The sequence below is a fragment of the Pinus tabuliformis genome, chromosome 2_2, assembly GCF_031772625.1.
Source record: "Pinus tabuliformis cultivar Carrire ecotype Pingquan chromosome 2_2, CPIR1, whole genome shotgun sequence".
NCBI classification, from domain to species: domain Eukaryota; kingdom Viridiplantae; phylum Streptophyta; class Pinopsida; order Pinales; family Pinaceae; genus Pinus; species Pinus tabuliformis.
In genome coordinates, this window is record NC_142300.1 from 1,203,551,378 (window position 1) to 1,203,574,235 (window position 22,858).

Consider the following 22,858-nt stretch of genomic DNA (forward strand, 5'->3'; position numbering starts at 1 on the left):
TATGTTTCTAGGCCCGAAGCAAGGAAAGGGGGTGGAACCACTAAATTTACATGCAACTATTGCAACAAAACTTACACAGGTTCATATACCCATGCCAGGAGGCACCTCTATTGGAAAAGGCCATGGGATGGAGATAAACCAATAGGAATCAAAGCTTGTGTAAGTGTGTCAGCAACAGATAGAGCTAGATACATAAGGGAAGAGGAGGAAGCCCAATACAAATCTAAAAAGTCAAAGGGTTTCTTTTAAAATAGCTCACAATCACATGCACAAAGAAATCCTTCAACATCCTCCCATGGCAATGGATATGGAGGCACAAGAACAAACATCTCTTTAAGGCGTAGGACCATATTAGATTTCCTTGACGAAGGGTGTAGGAATGATGTGGATTAAAAAATTTACCGGTTTCTTTATGCATGTGGAATACCATTTAATGTTCTTCGCTCACCTTATTGACATGAAATGGTTTCTGCCATAAATGATGCCCCCAAAGGATACAAGAGCCCTAGGTATGGCAAGGCTAGAATCGTTGGACTTGATCATGAAAAAGCAAAAATATCACATTCTTTGAGTAGAATGACAAATTCTTGGACTAAGCATGGGGTGTCCATTGTATTTGATGGATGGATAAATGTAAAAGGCAAGCCATTGATAAGTGTTCTTGCTGTGTCTGTTAGTGGTGCCATCTTCCTTTTAGCATATGATTACTCATAGAAGTTCAAGATCATCATCAACATTGCTAGACCATTACTTGAAACAATTGAACTTATTGGGCCATACAATGTCACCCAAGTCATAACTGATAATGCTGCTAATTGTAAGGTAGCGAGAGCAATTATTGAGGATAAAATACCCCAATATATTTTGGTCTGGGTGTTTGGTTCACACAATGAACCTTTTGATGCATGATATTATTAAGAACAAAAACTAACAATACAAATGGATTGGTGATTTGTACAAGAGAGGCAAACAAATGATAAAATTTATTACAAATCATAGCAATATTGATGGGCTTTTCTGCAGTCACTCAAGATTGGAGCTGTTGAAGATTGCGAAGACTAGATTTGCTAGCTATTACCTCACCTTCAGGGGCCTTTTGAAGGTAAGAGAGTCATTGGCTAGCATGGTATCAAGTCCACACTGGTCGGTATTAAAGGACATGGTTACAAATGCTACTGACAAGCAAGGTTTTGAATAGGTGGAGGAGACCGCTCTTGATGGTCTGTTTTGGGCACGTGTGAGGCAAGTATTGCAATTCACCAAGCCCATTTATAGCATGATTCGTTTTGCAGATACAGATAAACTTGTGATTGGGGAGGTGCATGAGTAGATGGATACCATGTTGGGGCAAATAAAAGGTATTGTTCAAGAAGATGATCCCAACTTGTATACAATGATTCACAATTGTGTGTGTAAATGGTGGAATAAACTTAATGTTCCACTACATGCCTTGGCGTATATCCTTATGCCAATGGTGTATATCCTTATGCCAATATACTACTCTCCATCTTGGTTGGGCCAACCTGCACCTAGGGGTGGGGTTAGGGCCAAACCCCATACAGATCTAGAGGTACAAGAGGGATATATGAAAGCATTAGACAAGCTAGTCCCTGATAGGGAGGAGTGTGCTAATATGCGTCTTGAATTAGGCAGATACTTCTGTTTCACTAGTTTGTTTGGTTCTTTGCATGCAATGGAAGATAGAGACAAATTTGATGCTCTCACATGGTGGGAAGCATATGGCGGCATGGGACTTTTGCCAAAATTGGCAAAAAAGTTCTCTCACAGGTTGTAAATACTTCTACAGAGAGGTGTTGGAGCACCTACAGGCTACAACTTCATACATAATGTGAGAAGAAACAAACTCAATGAAAACCAGGCAGAAAGCTTGGTTTATGTGCACTACAACTTGAGGTTGTTGAGATCATTATTGTGATCGGGCTTATGAGGATCCAACATATAAATTTTGGGACAACCAACTAGAGGACGATAATTTGGAGGATGGCACTATACGTTTTGAAGAAATTGGAAGCAAAACTTTTGAGAGATGATGATGAAGCAACAACAACCATGCAACCTTGATCTAGTAGCAGTGCCAGTGATTGAGTTCCAACTATTGTTCCTTTGCTGTCGCCGCCTCCATCTACATCTTCATGTGGAGCGCATGTGCTTTCTGGTTTTGGTCGTGTGACTATGTGGGAGGAGACTCCTAGAAGACCACCAATACCACGATTTGCTTAGAAATTAGACGTTTCTTGTGGCAGCAAGAGGAAGCTGTAGATAATAGATTTACTTGTCTTTTCTCTTTTCTACTAGTTTTAATAACTGTTGATTCTTTCATATTTATTATGATATTTTTTGTAAACAATATATGACAATTTAAGTTTGAACTTTGAAGTTTGAAGTTGGCAATTATAACTCATTGGTAATGAATTATGAATATGATGCTTCGTGAAAGTTGAAAGTTGTTTCATTTCATGTTAGATATTCTTTGTTGTAATGGTTACACTTAGCTTACAAGTACAACTTTGGTGATCAATGATGATAAATGTTAGATATTGAATGCTGAAAGCCTGAAACTTTAAGATTGATGAATCATGAGACTCAATATGTTGTATGTTACTAACTTGTGGACGTGGTTGATGAAGATTATAGCTTCTAGATGATTGATGTTTTTTTCACTTTCTGGTTCACGGATACCCGGGTCAATGGGTAGCCGCTACATCCAGGGTTGTTCAACACTGAGTGGACGCACCCGAAGGCATCAACACCCCTCGGCCTATTTACTGACCTAACCCCAAGAGCTTTCGGGATTCGACCCTGTGACCTCCCATTGGCGAGGCACTTGATTTGACCGATTGAGCTAACTCTTGGGGCTCTAGATGATTGATGTTATATGGTTCAATCTATGTTTTTATGCTTTTTATATGTAATTCACCATTCTACATGCTTTTGTTGACATATATGCATCAAAATATAAAAAAATATATATTATATAAAAATTCGCTCTCTGAATCGCTCCCAAACCGGGAGCTTCTGAAAATGTCGCTCCCGCACCCGCTTCCGCTTCTGCTCCCCATTTTCGCTTCCGCTCCCAAGTAACCTTGGGCTATAGTCCTTGATAAAGGGAGAAACCCATTATCCAATGTTTTGGGGCAACATTGGGTAATAAGTTTTGGGGTAGCTGGGGCAAAAAGCCCAAATTGGTGGTTGTGCATGAACTCCTCACATTTGATTAGGGAGGAGAAAACCCCATGAGGAAATCTATAAATAAAGAAGAGTTGGAATCAATTTTTCATTATCGAATTGGATTGAATTGTCTCTGTTTTTCTTGAACCTGAGGCTCTGAGGGTTTTAAGACCCCTATTTTCCCTTGTCTAGTTTCTGTGGAGGTGATCCCACCCTTGCTAGTTCCTTCTTTTCCTTGTTCTGGCATAACATATTCTTTTGTAGCAGCTCGGGTCTGGTCTGATAAGCAAGAGGACAGATTTCTTGTGGGCTTTTCTGTGGTGCGAAGGTCTCCTTGAAGGTATCCTATCACCACAAAAATTCTGTTTCAGGAAATGAGGTCTTTCTGTGACACCACGTGGTCTACTAGCCACCGAATCGCTGTTCTGGTACGGCGAGGGCCATCTTGCAAGTCACCGAGGACAGTAATGGTCTGTGGATATTCCAACTGGAGCAGCACATGTTAGTGAAGGGCATATCTGAGGCTCACTTGCCTTGGAATTACTTGGTCAGCGGGTTCCCTTCCAGACAGGGAAAGCACAACAGAGGACACCTTTGCCCTACTGTTCAAAGCAGTGGAGTTATCGAAGTCTATTCTGAGGCAGCATTCAATTCCCCAGGGCTGTGACCATCCAGGAAGGACAAGTCTGAGTCAGCGCTAGGGTTCTCTGCAAAGTCTCCTGCAGCAACCTGAGGTCATGCGAGGTCCCTATGGACTGATAAGGTCTTCTATGTAAGCTTCCTGCGCTGACCGTCTGGGCACTACGACCAACTCAGTCTGAGCTATTTCTGCGGCTTTCAGACAGGGTTTCCTGAAGGGTTTCAGAGGCAACTTAAGGAGGATCTGCAGCGAAGAATAAATTTGTGGAACCCTGGTTACAGTTTCACAACAGTCAATAAGAAATCCTCCTTATACCACAATCAAGGCTTAAATAGCGAAGCAGACCGGTCAGTACTAGCAGAGTCAAGTGATAGTGGTAAAGATAAGTTGTCGTTAATTAGATAGCTGTTAATTAATCTAGTAGCATAGAATTGAAAATAATGTAAACTACAGTTAAACTGTTGAATATTGACTGAACAATCTGGTTGGATACATTCACTGTTTCATTGGGCAGTCAGCCCTAAGTCATTGTGATTTCATTGAAGAATTGTATTGCTGTTGCATCTTTATATTCATGCCTACATACTCTTTATGAATGTATACTTCTATTAATGATTTATTGAAGAAACCCGAAGGGCGAAAAATCCCCTTGGGACATTACAGGCCTTTTTCTGAAGTCCATTTTGACATACTACCTTGCATATGATGTAATATGTCTTTTATGAGTTTTCAGGGAGTAGAAATAAAACTTTTGCAGAGCATTTCCAATGGTTTCTAGGGGGTCAAGTACCCAAAAATACAGCGACAAGTTGGGAATCCTAACTCACATTTGAGCTGAAGATACGAGATAGAGAATCAATAGAAGGATCAGAGGAGGGAAAATGAGGTTTTATGGATGAACTAATATGTACCAAGAATGAGGGGCTAAAGTGGAAGAGGTGCTCCCTGTCCTGCAAAATCAAATTTCACAATGAAAAATGACAAATTATAGGGATGGATGTAGGATTCTCCTTTTAGTTGAGGTATCCAATTTTGAGGAATCCATTGATGCAAGTCCAAGTGCTAAGTCTAGATGCGAGATCCTATTGAGTGACATATCAGGCCATGGCCATGCTAGAATTCCACTTTTTGTAAGTCTCACAAGCAAGGGAAATTATAGGGATTGAGGCCGCTTTGTTTACAGTAAAATCCTCTAGGGTAGCAAGTGAGAGGATTCACTAAGACTTGCACATGCCACAGCCTCCTTAAAATGTGTACTTTAGCTGATGAGGACAAAGGTAGAGTTGCCATTGGTTCTTGAAAGTGATCTCGGTATTGCTATCTTTGAAAACCTTGCATGAAAAAAACTCCTTATTAGGCAAACCCAATCTCTCAGCTTCTTAGAGGCATTGAAATTGCCGCTTAGAAAAAATGGTTCAGGATATTGGGCTCAGGTCTAACATTCGAATGCGTGAGATTGACAGCTGCATAGATGTGTGCCTTCAAGGCCCTATATTCTGCCCAAAACCCAAAATCAAGAATCCTGATTGATTAAATCTACTAGTAATCACATCAGTGGTCTTTTCCTTCAATCACAATTAGGGGTTCTTAGATTTACGCCCAAAAAACATATCTGTCCTATGTTGTTTAGCTAGCAATTGTTGTGATCATGCGGATTGATCTCCATATGTGAAAATGGAGGTTCACAGATCTGCAATAACACAGCACCCCTCCTCTACCCAAGCCAATTGTAGTGTGTAACCTGCCCTGCCAAGGGGCGTGCACAAGGTGCTTGTTGTTCAAAACCCTCTTCATAATCCCCTTCTTGTTTTTGATAAAAGGACGGCATATACACTTAATTTTCATTTGTAACTAATGACTCTTTTCCCATTAGCATGTAATGCAATTGGAGTGGATTTGGCACCTAGTATATAGAGGGTTGCAGAGAATGGGTCCTATTACCCATATAACATGCAATGTTAAACAGAAATCTCTCTCCCAGCAAATGGGATGGATGTTCTCATCCAAGGCATCCCTGGCAACTAGGCAGTGTATCCCACATGTCATGGTCTCTTTGATAATTTTTCTATTTTATGATTTTAGTGGATTGTGATGGTTTTTCAACCTTTTTTGATGAATACAGAGCCTTGAACATTTTTGTGATATAAATTTATAGTTTTTAACTTTCAATAAAAGGTGGTTTTTGCATTTGAGATAATATATGATACTACAGAAAAGGTGTTTTTTAATTATTATTATTATTTGTTTTAAATGAGAGAAATCAATATTTTCATACTAGGTATATTCTCCTATAGTTCTTAGGTTTTTAAGCTTTCATCTACTTATTGTCCTCTGCCATCATCTTTTGTTTTCTTATCTTGATTCCTACCTTGACCAATTTATTATTTGGGGATGTTTTGGCAGGTACGGGGAGCTTGTAGCTGAGGGAAAGTTGTTGGAGGTATTTTCTGCATACTTTCGTTGAAATTAAAGAATCGTCAATGTATAGTATCTCTCCTTTTTCTGGTATAAGAAAATGATTATGTAAGGGTTGTCCTGCAATGGCATAGAAGTCATCTATTTATAGTAGAAAGGAGGTCATTAAATGGATGCCTATCATGCCTTGAATATATTCCCTCAAGGCTACTCTGTGATGATTGAAATGGGTTCTCTGAAAATGACTCTGAGTGCTCGTGACTTATTGGAAAGGTCATGTAATTGCCTCTGCACATTCATTGATGAAGGCTTGATTATCAGCTTGCCTTCATTCACTGCGGAAGGGATTGTGATGGCCTTTGTTCAAACTTCAACATCCTGTGTCTGTGACCCGAAGTCTCTCCTTCCATATATTTCTCGTCGCCAACCTTCTTTCTCCTATCTGGTTTGAGCAATCTATACGTAATATGACCTAAACCATAAACAAAGCTTAACATTATTTGTAATCGTATGTACATAACTTATATATTTATAATTTATATATGATCATTGATAAATACACAAGTTCTAATATATTTAGAGTATATATAAAGTTAAACCTTAAATATATAAAATTAAGTTATGAATGCTTTCTTCTCAAGGAAAGATAGTAATTTCCATTAGACGAAGATGAAAATTACAAGCTGTAGGTGCTCTGAAAGCACATCGAATATACTGCTGACTTTGCAGCAATTAAGTGATGAATGTTACTAATTTGATTTTATATTTATCAAATTTACAATATTTCCATATATTTCTCGTCGCCAACCTTCTTTCTCCTATCTGGTTTGAGCAATCTATACGTAATATGACCTAAACCATAAACAAAGCTTAACATTATTTGTAATTGTATGTACATAACATATATATTTATAATTTATATATGATCATTGATAAATACACAAGTTCTAATATATTTACAGTATATATAAAGTTAAACCATAAATATATAAAATTAAGTTATGAATGTTTTCTCCCCAAAGAAAGATAGTAATTTCCATTAGATGAAGATGAAAATTACAAGCTGTAGGTGCTCTGAAAGCACATCGAATATACTGCTGACTTTGCAGCAATTAAGTTATGAATGTTACTAATTTGATTTTATATTTATCAAATTTACAATATGTAATTAATTGTCAATTTTTACAATATTTATGGCTTCATAAAAGTTATATTGTATAATAATTTAAAATCAAATATATGTTAGTTGTTTTTCCTAAGAAATAAAACATATTTCTCATTCAAGCAGAATAATAATTACAATCACAAGGTGCTCTGGCATGGTCCAAAAGCCTCTATAAGGTCAACTGTAGAAATTAGATCACTTTCAACAAAACTCTTTGTTGGACATATAGTCTGCTATCACAATCATACATGACATTTTACCTTCTAAGAAAGGTCTAATTCGATATTGAGCTAAACCCAACCCCGTATCACCTACAGGACATATGAATTAAAAAAAGGAAAACTAGAGTTAAGTTATTCCACAAGTTCTAAACCTTCCTTGGATAGTTTATCTGCAATATTGTTCTGGTCCCTGAATATATGTATAAAGCTGATATGCTGGAAGTTTTCTACAGTATCCTGGAGTTAGTTTGCAATGGTTGTGAGGCTGATATTCTATACACGACTTGCTCCATTCATCCACTTGATCACTAGTAGAGAATTGCCAAAGACCTGAAGTGAGTTCGAATATCTGTCCAAAACAAATTTCAGTAAATAAAACAAGGCTAACAATTCGCCTCGATTACTAGTCCCCCTCCCTGGGTTTGCTTTAAAATGGAAAAATTGATCCTCTAAGATATGGAGATAGAAACCAATATCAATAGTTCGGTGGCCCCATCAAAGAACCTCTAGGGAAGGAACTTGTCAATTTGCAACCCACTCAAACTCTTGGAACTTTCTGATTAGGCATCATTTTGAAATGAGGAGCGATAGCCAAACACGGCTCATGAGTTAAAATGTCCAAAATACTTTGGAATATAATAATATCTATTAATGATAAATAAATAAATAAACAAATATATATATATATATATATATATATGTGTGTGTGTGTGTGTGTATATATATATATATAAGAATTGATATGGTTTGGTTACAAATGAGGAACCTGTATAAATACTAGGCGGGATGCCCTTCCATGAATAAGCCTTGTCCCAATTAACAGACATGTCCTTTTATCATTATTGGTTATAATTTTTTTTTTCATATGGAAAATACCCTTAAATTCTATATGAGGAATATACATGTTTCGGTCCTCGAGGGACTATGTATTCTCGCAACAAAGCTCCAAGTTACAACAAAGCTCATCATGTCACTTGCTGGAATTAAACCTAAGTGGGAAGGATTCCAATCATTCTTCCAACCACCCGAGATAAACCCAATTGACTAGTTATACTTTTTAATTATTATTATTATATTTATTGATATATTTATGTTCATAAAATTGCCTGCCCCTTCAGAAACGCTTTGTCACAAATTGATGAAAGGGCTTGATATCTTTTTCTATCTTCGTGTCATTCCCAATTCTTGGAATTTTCATCTTTGATGATACAAGTTAATATGAACTTTTGAGTGTTGAGCAAAATTGATGAACTAAAAAATGATCCAACCATCCCAATTGGACATTAAATCACTCTTGGACTTAAGAGTTCTCTTTACTAATTATTTAATAACGAGAATCGTTATTAAATGACTCTTAGACTTAGGAGTTCACTTTAATAATTAATTAATAATGTGAATGTTGTTTTATAAAGTGATTTTAATTTAATAAAGTGCCTAATTTTGGTACTAGTGATTTTCTGGGTACCTGTGCCTAATTTAATAAAGGACCTTTTAATTTTCTGGGCAAGGAGAAGAATTGCAGGAACAACAAAGGAGAGGGAAACCATTAATTTGCAAGTCATACAGAGCATATGATCTTGCATAGAGGTGATCTAGGGCAGATTTCCGAGAGCTGGATATTCATATTTGCTGGTTTTGTTTGTATTCTTTCTCAAAGGAATTTTCCTAGCATGGGAGTTCTTGTAAATTCAAAAATTATTTGAATGATGAACTGATGTTGAAGGGCAGAAAAATTGCGCATGCACGAGATTTGTTTTTTTCTTTTCCCGCTTTTCTAAATTTATCCGCTGCTTTATTTGGTTAAGGAATTCCAGTAGTGTAAATCTAGATCTGATCAATTTACCTAGGCATTGGTTTTCAAAAATCGACAGGAAACATGGCCCCAAATGTTGAAATGCAACTGAAAAGCACTTGAAACGTGTTTCAGTTCGTACGCAACTTGTTTCACATGTGGGAAATGCATTTCACACAAACTGAAATACATTTCAATGTCTGTACAATGCGTTTTGAAATGAAATTTGTCCAATTTTTCCTTGATTTAGTTGTTGGGGCCCACATTTTTGGTTTTAATGCCTAATTAGAGGTCAATTATGAATTAATGAGACTTATAGAAACCTCTAAGACATAAATTTTTTCTTTAAAACAAAGTTTCACTCTCAGCTTGCACCAAAATGTTTGCAATTAATGATTATGTTTTCCTTTTGGTTGGCATCTAGAGGAATCGACAACTAAGCTAGTCTTGTACTCGCGTGATGTGGGGTTTTCCAATTGCTACCACGATAACCTCTAGGTGAACCATGTCGCCACTGGCACGCGACCGACTAGTAAATTTGGGGGATTTGAACCTGAAACCTCTCAGAACATAAGACCTTATCTTCGCTAACATTGCCAATTGAGCTGTCATTAGGGGGGATGGAATTAATGATAATGTTAAATTCCATCATTTTACTTAAATTTTTAACATTACCATTAATTGTTTCAAGATGTTTGAGAGTGGTTCCAAACCTCTTCGGACCTCATATGGAGAAAGTATAATTTCATATCCAATTCAAAATTCAACAGCCGTAGCAGCTTTCAGGATTTGTATGATTGTACCATTTGCATTAGATTCTATCATGTATGAGAATATGGAATTGGCAGTTAATCAAGAGCACCAAGCCCTTTATGTACCTTGTGGTGGCCTTAGCAAAAACGTACCCTTCACTCAAACCAAAATCATTAATTAGGCATGTTAAGCTTTTCGTATCATATTTTAAAGCTTGTATTCGGTAGTTTCATCAAAATTGGGTGGTGTTGATTGATGTTTCTAGAGGATTGAGGTAGAGGCAAAGGCAAAGGCAAAGGGTGCTACTAATGACGAGGATCCTAATATAAGCGTGTCGGTGGAAAATTGCTTTTCATTTATGTTTGTCATTTAAATGTTCTTTCCAGTGTTATTAGAACCAAACGATAGACACCTTGAATTGAGAATCGGTTCGAATTGGATCGAAATCAATAAAAAAGCAGACCAAAAAATACATAAAATATTCAAATTATAAAGAAAAATATATATATTCATGTGCATCCATATGAATCCAAACCTTTTATACACAAATTTACAAAAGTTCTCATTCATATTGCTTGTAAGGGTGCATATAACCAAAATAACACCAAGTGCAATCCATTTTTGAACCAAAAATACATTAACAAATAGGCTCTAGATGGACTCTAGCATCCAAAAAAAAATCACGCTACAACAAATACCTAGATATTCTCAAAATCATTGCCTATATTGGGATCTTCATCATCAATATCACCCTCTAAGCATTAAGATAAGATAGAAAAAACTTAACATGTCAAGTCAAGATTTTGTTCGAGTTATGGGTAGATTTTTACTAGGGCCATGTTAGAGGAGTTCAACAATCAATGCCACTATCATCAAGGTACACGGAGGGCTTGGTGCTCTTGTTTAAATGCTAGTTCCATACCCTCGTATGTGACAAAATCCTATGGAAATGCTGCAATTTGTTAGAAATCAAGTTGTCTGCATATGAGGATAGATTTCTCTTCTTTGATAATGACTTGTGAATTTGTTGGCTTTATTATTATTACTAGGTTCTCTTATTTTATCAATCAATTACCAGAATATAAATCAAGAAGGTCGCAAGAAACAACTGACACAAGATATAGGCTCTCCGAGCCAGGGCCAAAACTCCATAAGGGGCAAAACCCAAAAAATCTCATCCTATAGAATCAGATCAAAGTGAGAAATCCAAGACCTAAATCCAACCTCCAAGAAGCCAAGTCAAGCCCTCCAAATAACATCAATCTCAGTCACAGTCACATCTATTGATTTCAGTTTTGTATGCCACAGGGAACCCATTCTTATCTTAGATTATTTGCCACAGGAAAAACTTGCATCTCTCAGACTTTCTACCACATAAAACTTGCAATTCTATAGACATTTTGCCAGAGAAAATTCACAATTCTTCAGATATTCTGCCACAAAAAATTTGCAATGCTTCAGACTAATAGCCTAGGAAACTCACGTGTATTTATCATAAAAGTGGTCTCTGAACTTCGCATGCCCTTGCCTTAGAATTTGTCACAAAAAAAGCATCGAATTGCTTGCCAAATTGGAGGAGGATGTATGCCAATGTGTAGTCATTCTCATATGTGAAAAGTCACGTCTATTGAGTGAGCCGACCTGTCATCTAGGAGGGCTGACTTGGTTTCTTGAGGTGAATTTACCCAAATTACATTTTCAAAAATTCTTTTTCCATTTTCTTTACAAGAAGTCCAAATAGTGCTTTGACTCTTTGACTCAACAAATCCTAGAAGCATAAAGAACATGCTTAACTAATGAAATAATTAAAAAAAAAAATATTTTTTCTTCTTTTTTGCTTTTTGCATAATGATACAAGTACAATAATATTTATGAAGACCGAACCTAGTTACACTTTATTCAACACTGCCTCTTAACTAGGGAGGTATTCATAATTAGATAACAAGGTACAATGATACTCTCAAATTGAAATATTCTCATAAGAAGATCGGATTGATAAGCCATCATCAAGCATCAACATCATGACCAACATTGTGAAATTGCAATATAGCAAGGCCTTGACTAACAAGCTCTAACTCTCCACTAGATTAGAACACAATGCTGGGAGGCATACATATGGATACCAACACCACAGACTCTCAAGGCACATACCCCATCTAGATGTTCACCAAGTATGTCCTTCCAAGACTATTCTCGTCTTGGATTCCCAATCCTTAAAGAATATTGGTCCTCTTCGACTACTCTTATCTTGGATACCCTGTCTTATCCTAAAAGAGTATCGGTCCATGGGACTACTTCCTATTGTTGATTTGGGGTAGCATCGGATGTGCTCTAGCCATGAAATTTGGTGGAGAGGCTAAGGCACATGAGATCTCCAATACCCATAAAGGGTTTGGGCAGATTCCAAACAGTTTGGGAGATATTAAAATAAATATTTTTAATGGAGTCCCTAAGTCTAAACTTAAGGAAAATAAAATATTAATGTGAATTAATATAAAACTGTGTTAGAATGGTCCAAAGTCATGGATCAAGCCAGATCTAATCTTAGCCGTTGATTAGGGACTTAATCTCGGCTGTTGATTTGTCAACGAGAAAAGTATAAGAGGAGGCTTGAGGGTCACTTGGAGAACACACCAAGAGATCAAGATTTCGACTTTCTGGGGTTGGGTTTGCTGAGAAAGTTGAGAGAGTGATCTAGAGTTGCAGCTGAGGGGCAGTGAATACAGAAGCAGAGAGGCAGAGATAGTGCCAGGAGGATCAGCGCAATAGCCGGGAAAGCTGACGCAGAGGGCAGAAGCTAGGATTGCCGAGAACAACTGGGAATAGCCGGAACTATCAGGAAAGTTGACGCAGAGGGCAGAAGCCGGAACTGTCGGGAAAGTTGACGCAGAGGGCAGAAGAGGCTGACACGGCCCCTAGAGGCTGATGCTGGGGTTTTTCGTGGCGCAGATTGGAGCTGAGGAGCTGCTAGAGTGTTTATCCGGGGTTTTAGTTGAAGCATCTGTTTCCGAAGGAGAGGTACTACTGCTGAGATTTTTCTTTCTTGGGTGAGCCGGATTTGGCACCCAGATTGTATTCTGAAACCGCTTAATAAAGCAAATCCTCAGATAGTTCCACCGGTTTTCCTGCATTGGGTTTTTCCGGGGACATTAGTCCAAAAATAACGGTGTCATTTGTGTGCTTGTTTTTGTTTCTTTTAGTTGATGATTTGTAATGTGTTGAGCATGTACTTGTGTTTATTTTCAATATTTACGTGGTAAATAACTTGTTAATTAATCAGAACAAGTAGGAAGGAATAAATCAGAAAGAACATGGAGGGTTTCTAACTGTTAGACTTAGAAACTTCAACACCTATCTTGGATTCCAAATCCTCAAGGAGTACCGGTCCCATATGCTGACGCAGAGGGTAGAAGCCGGAACTGTCGGGAACAACTGGAACTGTCGAGAAAGCTGACGCAGAGGGAAAAAGACGCTGACACAATCCCTAGAGGATGACGCCGGGGTTTTTCGTGGCGCAGATTGGAGCTGAGGAGCTGCCAGAGTGTTTATCCAGGGTTTCAGCCAGAGCATCTGTCTCCGAAGGAGTGGTACTACTGCCGAGATTTTTCTTTGTTGGGTGAGCCGAATTTGGCACCCAGATTGTATTATGAAACTGCTTAATAAATCAAACCCTCAGATAACTGCACTGGTTTCTCGCATTGGGTTTTTCCGAGGACATTAGTCCAAAAATAACTGTGTCATTTGTGTGCTTGTTTCGGTTTCCTTCAGTTGATGATCTGTAATGTGTTGAGCATGTACTTATGTTTATTTTCAGTATTTACGTGGTAAATAACTTGTTAATTAATCAAAACAAGTAGGAAGGAATAAATCAGAAAGTACATGGAGGGTTTCTAACTGTTAGACTTAGAAACTTCAACAACTATCTTGGATTCCAAATCCTCAACGAGTACCGGTCCCATATGCTTATCCAATCCTCCTTTCTCTCTATCAGTCCTTTGACTAGACTTACGACTGTTAGTACTAGCCTAGTGCATGACACATGGAGAATACAGTGTCCCTCATCACTCCCTCACAATCAGGGAGGTGATCCTTATTCCCTCTCAAACAGGGAGTAGATCCTTGCTCCGTCTCAACTAGGGAGCAGTGTTGCGAACATCTCGATAACATATCGAGTTTATCTTGAAATCACGAATTTTTGGCCTAGCCAACTTTTCTTGATATTTTGGTTTTTCGGACCCTCGCCGATTTTATCTCGATGCTAATGTTCGCAACATTGCTAGGACAACCATAATCTTCTCATTCATCAACTACTTGTTCTTCTGTGGAGATATAGTTGTAGCTGCAAGGCTCCTTTGTCGCATTACATCATACTTGGGCTTCGACCTCTCTGGATGTCAAACATTTTACAAAACCAAATTCTTTCACATTCTCTCTTCATGACAAGGTTAATCGACTCCTAATAACATCACATCATATTAAACTTCAACCTTTCTTGATCTTGACAATCTTCTTGCAACTTTGTCATCCAATGGTTCGCTAATCATCTTCACGGAACAAAATTTTCTCACAGCTGCTAGCACATGCCTTCCATCCTTGCATAACAATATTCGGTCTTCATGCTCTTCCAAGCCATCATTAGTGTCATCCACTCAATCCTTGTGCTCCCAAATCGAATCAAATAGTTGCTGGTATAATATCATCAATCAAGCTATCTTTCCAACCTCTTCATATACTTCTGTAGTAAGTCTTTTTAGGAAGCTAAAACATATCCCAGCATTATCAGAGTTGCCGAATCACAATAGCTTTTAGTCAAGATGTGGGATTCTGCAAAATCTTGCCGCTTTCTCTCTTTGGGGTCAACATTCCTTTGCATGGTCTATCTTCATATTACAACAAAGTTTTGCTTCATGCTCTTTAACTTTCAATCACCAATCAATGTGTTCCTAAAACAAACTAATCAACAAGCTTCAGTATCAGGGTCTTTACAATTCCTTTTCATCTGAGGCAAATGGACTTCTTGTCCTCTAATCGACTTCCTTGATGCAAGCTTCAAACTGTTCTTTACTTCTTTATCTTCATGCTCTTCCACATTCTTCCACTTCTTCCTTCTACTAGTCAAGCTTTAGATGAATCTTGTCTTGACTTGCAACTTTTATTAGAAGACCATGAAAGAACAAAAAGGAAAAATATCAATAGTAATAACCAAAATGTAGGGTACTTATCCTTTTGAAGAGGGTTAGCTTCCTCTTAATTTGGGACCTGTTCACCATCCTTGTCTCCATATCATCATGGTGTAATACCTGTCAAAATCAAAAGCTAGATTCTTTTTACTACAAAAATAATTAGTTAGGGTTTCCTTTTCTAGTGTTTTCCAATCAAAGTCTCAACTAGGGTTTACAAACCATAGATACCAAAAACCTTCAAAATGTTACAAACTGTAAAATCTACAAACCATAGATTCTTTATAGTTATCAAGTCTTGTCATCCATGCATTGCAAAATGTTGCAAAACCCTAATGATGCTGTTTGATATGCCTTTTATCCATAAGACCTAGCCTTCATATGCAATAACATCAATTTCTTACATGTTACTGTCTCTAATCTGTATCTATGCAAACCCTTTGACCATCATGAGCTAGTGAGCTTAGCACATATCATGAAGTGCACACAAAAATTATACATACCTTTGCAACTTTACCTTATCTTGTCCTTGCAAAGATCTGGTTCTTCTTCAAGTGCCAACATTCTTCAACAAATGTTTATCTTTAGCACAAGTGCCTCAATTTCTTCAAAACCTTCGTTGAGCTGCTAGCTTTGTCTAGGTTCCATTAGTTGACATGTATTAACTGCTTCTCATATTCATAACGTAGAGATGAGCTATATCAAACTCAAAGTCTCGGTCCATTTGTGCCTCAAAGAAGTACTTCAGATTTAGTGATAATCTTGGTTTCTTTCTCAGAGTTTTGGTTCCTTCTAAACGGGTCGACTTCATGGTGAAATCCATTGTTCTTATATGTATAGAAACAAATTCATGACCATTTGAGAACACTTCACAATCCAACACTGTAGTTGTACATCATAGGTATTTTGTCATACATCTATCTGACAAGATTACTATTACTGTCATCCATTGAAGTCACTGTTATGCAACAGGGTCAAAGATCACTGCTTTACTAGGGTTACTATTGAACTTCAGATATAATTCTTCCGCAAATCATTGTCTCAATGTCAACAAGGGTCGTTGTTTTACTTCGAACAAGGTCATTGTCTTATTGGACTTGTCATAAGTCATAAATATACTGCTTTATATCATGTGGATGTCTTCCATATATCTCATTAGAACAATATTTATTGCAATTGCTGTAGTCACTGTCATATGTTGTAATCATTGTATATAGATTATTATCTCACATCAAGTTCACTGTTCATACATCAAGCCACGAATGTGTGAGCCATTGAGTAATGTCGAGCCTTACAGTGATATCAATTTTATAATATTGAGACTTAGATGCGATGCCACTTAGATACCACAAAGTATGCAAAAACAATGTCACCGAACCTCAGATGAGGTAATGTCATACATACCATATAGTGAAGATACCACTGTATTGTGATAGTTTCAGGCTTTAGATGATGCAATGCAATTCACTGTAACATAGTGCGAGCTATAGCAGTGTGATGCACAAAGAATGTGCCACATAAAATATTACGAGCCTTTGATAGGATATACAAGCCATTGTTCCAAGCCACAATAGTGTGAACAAACCATTATGAAGCGAGCCCTTAAATATTACCAGCGTTAACAATAAAGTAATCCATCAAACATAACGTAGCGATAGAGATATGAACCGATCCATAAACCACAAGTGAGCCATAGAAACATTAATGAGAATCTCAAAGGAATGCGAGCTTGTGGGTCATTACAATGTAAGCCATAGTGTGAACTATTGTATAATGATACCATTGTAATATGATGTGTAGAGTACTAGTGTATAGCGATGCTACGACAGGTGATGCCATTGTGAAAATATTGATACCAATGTATAGAACAATGCGTTGCCACAGAGTGCATGCGAGCTATTAAGAAAGGTATATGACCCACAATTGGTTAGATAAGAGCCTCCACAAATATGTAATTTAACGAGCCATAAGAGTGTGAATCAAATGCGAGTTATATATGAGCCACAATAATGTATAGTCATCATAATATACATCGAGCCTAAGTGTCGCTGAGAGCCACAAAGATATAATCCGTACCACAGGGAAGTATGCGAGCTATAACAATTTGTCAACAAAAGTCACCGAAATTCGTCCAATAAAAGCCACAAAGAGAGAGAGAGAGAGAGAGATTTGAAGACCTTCAAGGGTACATTAGGCTTCAAATCTTTGTTAAATGCCAACAAAATGTGATCTTCAGGGCTCCTCCTTCAAACCTTAGCTCTGATACCATGTTGAGAAATTGTGAAATTGTTGGCTTTATTATTATTATTATCTTCTCTTATTCCATAAAGCAGTTACTAGAATATAAATCAAGATCACAAGAATCCACAGATATAAGATATAGGCTTTCCAAGCCAGGGCCAAGACCCCAAGGGGGAAACCTAGAAAAAGCTCCTCTTCTTATAGAATCAGATCAAAGTGAGAAATCCAAGACCTAAATCCAACCTCCAAGAAGCCAAGTCAAGCCCTCCCAATAGCATCAATCTCAGCCACAGTTACTTCTATCAATTTCAGTTTCGTATGCCACAGGGAACCCATTCTTATCTTAGATTATTTGCCACAGGAAAAACTTGCATTTCTCTTAGACTTTCTGCCATAGAAAACTTGCAATTCTTCAAACATTCTGCCATGGAAAATTCACAATTCTTCAAACATTCTGCCATAGAAAATTCGCAATTCTTCAAACCAATAGCCGAGGAAACTCGCATGTCTTTATCATAAAAGTGGCCTCTGAACTTTGCATGCCCTTGCCTCAGAACCTGTGGCAGAAAAATCATTGAATTGCTTGCCAAATTGGAGGACAATGTATGCCAATATATAATTGTTCTCGTATGCGAAAAGTCGTGTCTGTTGAGTGAGCTGACCTGTCATCTAGGAGGGCCGACTTGGCTTCTTGAGGTGAATTTACCCAAATTACATTTTCAAAAATTCTTTTTCCTTTTTCTTTACAAGAAGTCCAAATAGGACTTTGACTCTTCAACTCAACAAATCCTAGAAGCATGAAGAACATGCTTAACTAATGAAATAATAATAAAAAAATTCTTTTTCTTCTTTTCGCTTTTTACAAGTAGAACAATAATTATGAAGACTAAACCTAGTTACATTTTTTTCAACACAATGCCCCAATCTTGAAACCCTAAACACTGTTAAGTTTGTTGGATTTTGAGTGGGATTTAAAATTCTACTTTCTCCATATGAAATCTAATGAGGTTGGAACCACTCTCAAACATCCTGAAACAATTAATGGAAATGCTGAAAATTTAAGTAAAAGTGCTATAAGAATTTAACATTATTTATCATCAATTGCATAGCAATAATAGGGCCTAGGCTTTAATATTATGCTATCCCACTCAAAAATAATGTTTTATTGCTATTTTTATTTTTTAAATAAATTTGGATTTGGAACTTGGTTGCATTGTACTGAACTTGTTGGTTTGGTGAAAAAGGTTTGTTAACCAACTGGTTCCATTACGAAATTGCCCTGTTTGGTATTGAATCAGCGTTTTTTGTTTGCCATCTAACCAAATTGGTTTGGCGGTCAAACTGGTTGGTTCTATCGATTCTAGTCCAGTTTCGATAACACTGGTTCTTGGTCATTTATTCGTAACTATTTCTTTCCAAGTTTCAATATAATGTGCTATATATATATCATGTTTCTCTGTTTCCACATTTTTTGAGGGTCACGTTTCCAGTGCGTTTCTGTTTCAGAAATGCCTACCTGTTTCCCTGTATCGTGCAACTTAGGATTGGACTATCGATCATGTCTGCATTGAGAATGAGTACTTCTCTGTTTCCTCATTGCGACAAGCCATACAACCCTTGAGTGAAAGTCTGTACATAATCTTACTAGTTTGGTACATATTGTGCCCAACTTTGGAGGATTTGCATGATGGTTAGTGCCTCCATGTGTTGAAGTACATTGAAGATGTAATCAACCTAATGGGGCAGGGTCCAAAAGTTTTTTTGCAAGGTTTGTTGTTTGAGAGGGACCATCTTGATCATGAAGAGGACCGGTTACCTTTGATCAGGATAATGAAAGAAGGCAGAGAGGGACCCCTGAAAGTCGTGAAACAAACAATGATATGTCTGATAGATCTTATAGCTACCTAACTTGTACTCTACTTCCTGTATATGGCATAACTGATTATCTGCTACTCATGTGTAAGGCATTCATTAGATTTTTTTGAAGTTGATGAGAACTTCTATGGAAGACCCAACTCGCCGATGTTATTGACCGAATCACTATTTTATCAAGAGTTTATTGACTAAATCGGGAGTTTTTCAAACTTGAAAAACTCCTGATTTAGTCAATAAACTCTTGATAAAATCGTGATTTGATACAAAAAATCGCGACTCTTTTTCGGGCTGCGTATAAGATGGGGAAAGTTCAATTTTTTTTTACTCATTTTGCACTTAGTCCTTTATGATTTGAGCCCGTGGAGAGGGGAGGAGTTTGTCACTGTCTAAGAAGAGGAAATTTGATTAGTTTGTATGGCATGGATTTGGAGATTCTAGAGGATGACAAAGTTCATTTGTAGCCCCAGGGGCAGGGTCTTCTTCCTCCAGAGGAAAAAGCAAAGGCATTCCCTATTCCTCTAAAAGGGGCAGAGGAACTTAGTGACTGATTAGTTTATGACATGTAGATGACTAATGATAATGATATACATTTATTATATTTTTTGTTTATATTATGACTCTTGAGAATGAGTCAGGACTGAGGATTCAGAACTTGATTCACTGTTGATACGTGATGTAGCACTAGACTTCTTATGCATCTTATATATTAGCTTTCCTTTCATATTTATGTGGCAATGCATTTATCTGATGTTGTGGATACTTTGGATGATATTTTTTTTAAATGAATATTTTTGTACTTTTTAAATTTCCTGAGTTTTTGCTGACTTTTTCAATTTTCTCCCAACTTTTTCAATTTGTGGACCCTTCCTGATTTATTCCCGAGTTCGACACTTTCCACATTAAGAACGGACTATAAATTGGCCAAGTGGAAACTTGAGGCTATGTGGCAGATGGCAGTGTACTTAGGGCAGTTAATGAGCCCACCCCCTAGCTACAAAAAGTGCACCAAGTAGAAGGACATCTTAGGGCCAGGAGCTTGGGAAGTAAGTCTTAAGATAACTTGGAACATGTTCGAGATGATGCTGTCAAAATCTTATGTAAAAGATGAATATCATCAAAATATGCCACCAAACCCCAGCCTAATTCGTAGATGGTTATTTTTAAAGTAGTTGGCTTGTGAGTTAAGCCAGATAGCATGACTAACTATTTAAAGAGCCCTTTGTTTTGAAGACAGTTTTCTCAACATTAGAAAACTGCTTACAAATCTATTGGCATCCTGAAGCAAATCAATTTTGTTAAGTATTTGCCTCCTTGATTTTGATCAGTTATATCAATGATTCTGGGAAGAAATTAGTTGTTTCTATTTGTGACTCTTTTAAGTGCCCTGTAATCAGTGCACAATTTTGAAACTAGTAGGGTTGGAGACCAACATGGCATGCATTTTGGCTGAACTTTTCCTTCATTAGTCAATTGAGTGCTAGAGATCGTGCAGCATAAACACAAGGATGTTGTTTTGTGCTAGTGATTGTTTCTATCATGTTTGCATGTACATATTTATATGCAGCTCTGTACGACTACCTATTGACTTGTAAGGTATACAATGTGTTTCATTTATTCTTTTAGGTGTGATTTATTGATGTTTTGAGGCTAGCAATTTGCAGATTTCTGCAGAATGACATGCTCATGGTATTAATGCTTCGAAAAAATTTGATTCTTTATTTAAAAAGAATGACAATTTAGCTGTAAGATTGGTTTATAGACAAAACCAAATTCCAGGTTGTCTTTTGAAAGTACATGGGTCATCAATCTCCGATCTCTTTTCATGGTTGAGCTGGTCATAGCATTGATTATAATGTTCTTTCATGTTTGTTTTATATGCTTGTTTCCAAATTAGTTCTTGAGTGCCTTTTTTTAAATATGTAAATGGTAGACTGATATGGAAATATTTATGTTGATAGGCATGGCCTATTTTGGAATAGGCCTTCCAGAATTTCCATTCTTTGAAAGATAACAAAATTGTGGATGGTCTAGATTTAATAAGCTGAGAATATTCTTCATTGTATACACAATCTAACAGATAAAATCAAGGGTTTCCAAACCATTTTTCCGCTTCTGACTTCCAGTCCTGTCTTTGCGTTACAAATTCTCAGTTTTACAAATGGCACATATGTATTTTGATGGCTATTGGCATTTATCAGCCATTTAATTTATATGGCTGCGCTAGTCCTTAGCTTCTTGATATTTACCTTGATATAAATCAATTTGGTTGATGCTGTTTGTAAAGCCTTAATTTCGGAAATTAACAGATTTTAACAAAATTTATGCTCAGAATCCGGATAGTGAAATTTTAAAACAGAATTTATCAATTCATTAGTGAGTACTTGCCTGGATCCCTTGTTTAAGGTGTCTCTGGCCCTCTGTGGCTACCACTCCCGTTACCAAACCTCCCTTTTCCTCCCAGGCTATGTGGGGTCTACCTATATGGTCCCCAAATCCAGAAGACTTCAAATGGAGATCTTCTGGCCCCCGTGCCCAAAACTCCAAGAACAATCAAGACTCAAGGCTCAATCTTCCTCTTTGACTGAGACTCTATCCGTAATTCCTCCTTCATCTATGAGACTAGAAAATCAAAACTCCTCTCAAAACTCTTCACGAAAATTCCCACCTTCTTACAGCTTCCCCCATTTTTATATGCAAGAGGTTTCTTCCCCCTTCGAAATTTCTCAACCGCCTGGCATAAGAATCTTCTCCACCCTTTCCGCTATCCGTCACCTGCAATTTCCTTTATGATTTTAGGTGGTCACCATTCTCATTGATTTATAACGTTTATATATAAAATGACTTGTAACTTTAATTGGTTTATAATGTTTATTGTATGACTTTTAATTCCTACGTATTAGGTTATTTAATGAACTTTTGTATGAAGTTATGGTATGTATGTACAGAGGTATGTGAAGAGGTCTTATTCCATTTACATTAATATTTTATATACATATGTAATTTTTATCCATAATATGATGTTTGATGTTGATATCCAATGTTAACAAATATATATATATATAAAATACAAATTAATGTCAATTATTGTTCACATCTCGTAGATCATATACCACATATATATGATGTTTTTCTTTAACGTCAGCAAATTTCATTGAATAATTAATAATTTATTATATGAACTTTTGGGTTTAATTCGGTTATACGTTAGGTGTTATACCAAAGTAAGCATAGTGGTTTGTTTAATTGAGTTTATTATTGAACGAGCTTATTAATTAATGGGTTTAATAGATTCATAGAATTCTAGACTTTTACATTCATGAAATTCTTGATAGTTAGATATTTAATTTATTATTAATTCATTTATCTATATTTACTATTTAACCACTC

General features: G+C 37.0%; 1 protein-coding gene across 2 annotated transcripts in view; it reads left to right on the plus strand.

The window, feature by feature from the left end:
- LOC149197816 (AUGMIN subunit 3-like) overlaps positions 1-22,858 on the plus strand; it is a 332,310-nt gene that overhangs the window by 18,806 nt on the left and 290,646 nt on the right. For both annotated transcript variants that reach the window (XM_089405979.1, XM_089405977.1), the window contains exon 2: positions 6,233-6,269. In XM_089405979.1, coding sequence (XP_089262105.1) covers positions 6,233-6,269 — 37 coding nt within the window. The remainder of the gene's footprint in view (positions 1-6,232; positions 6,270-22,858) is intronic.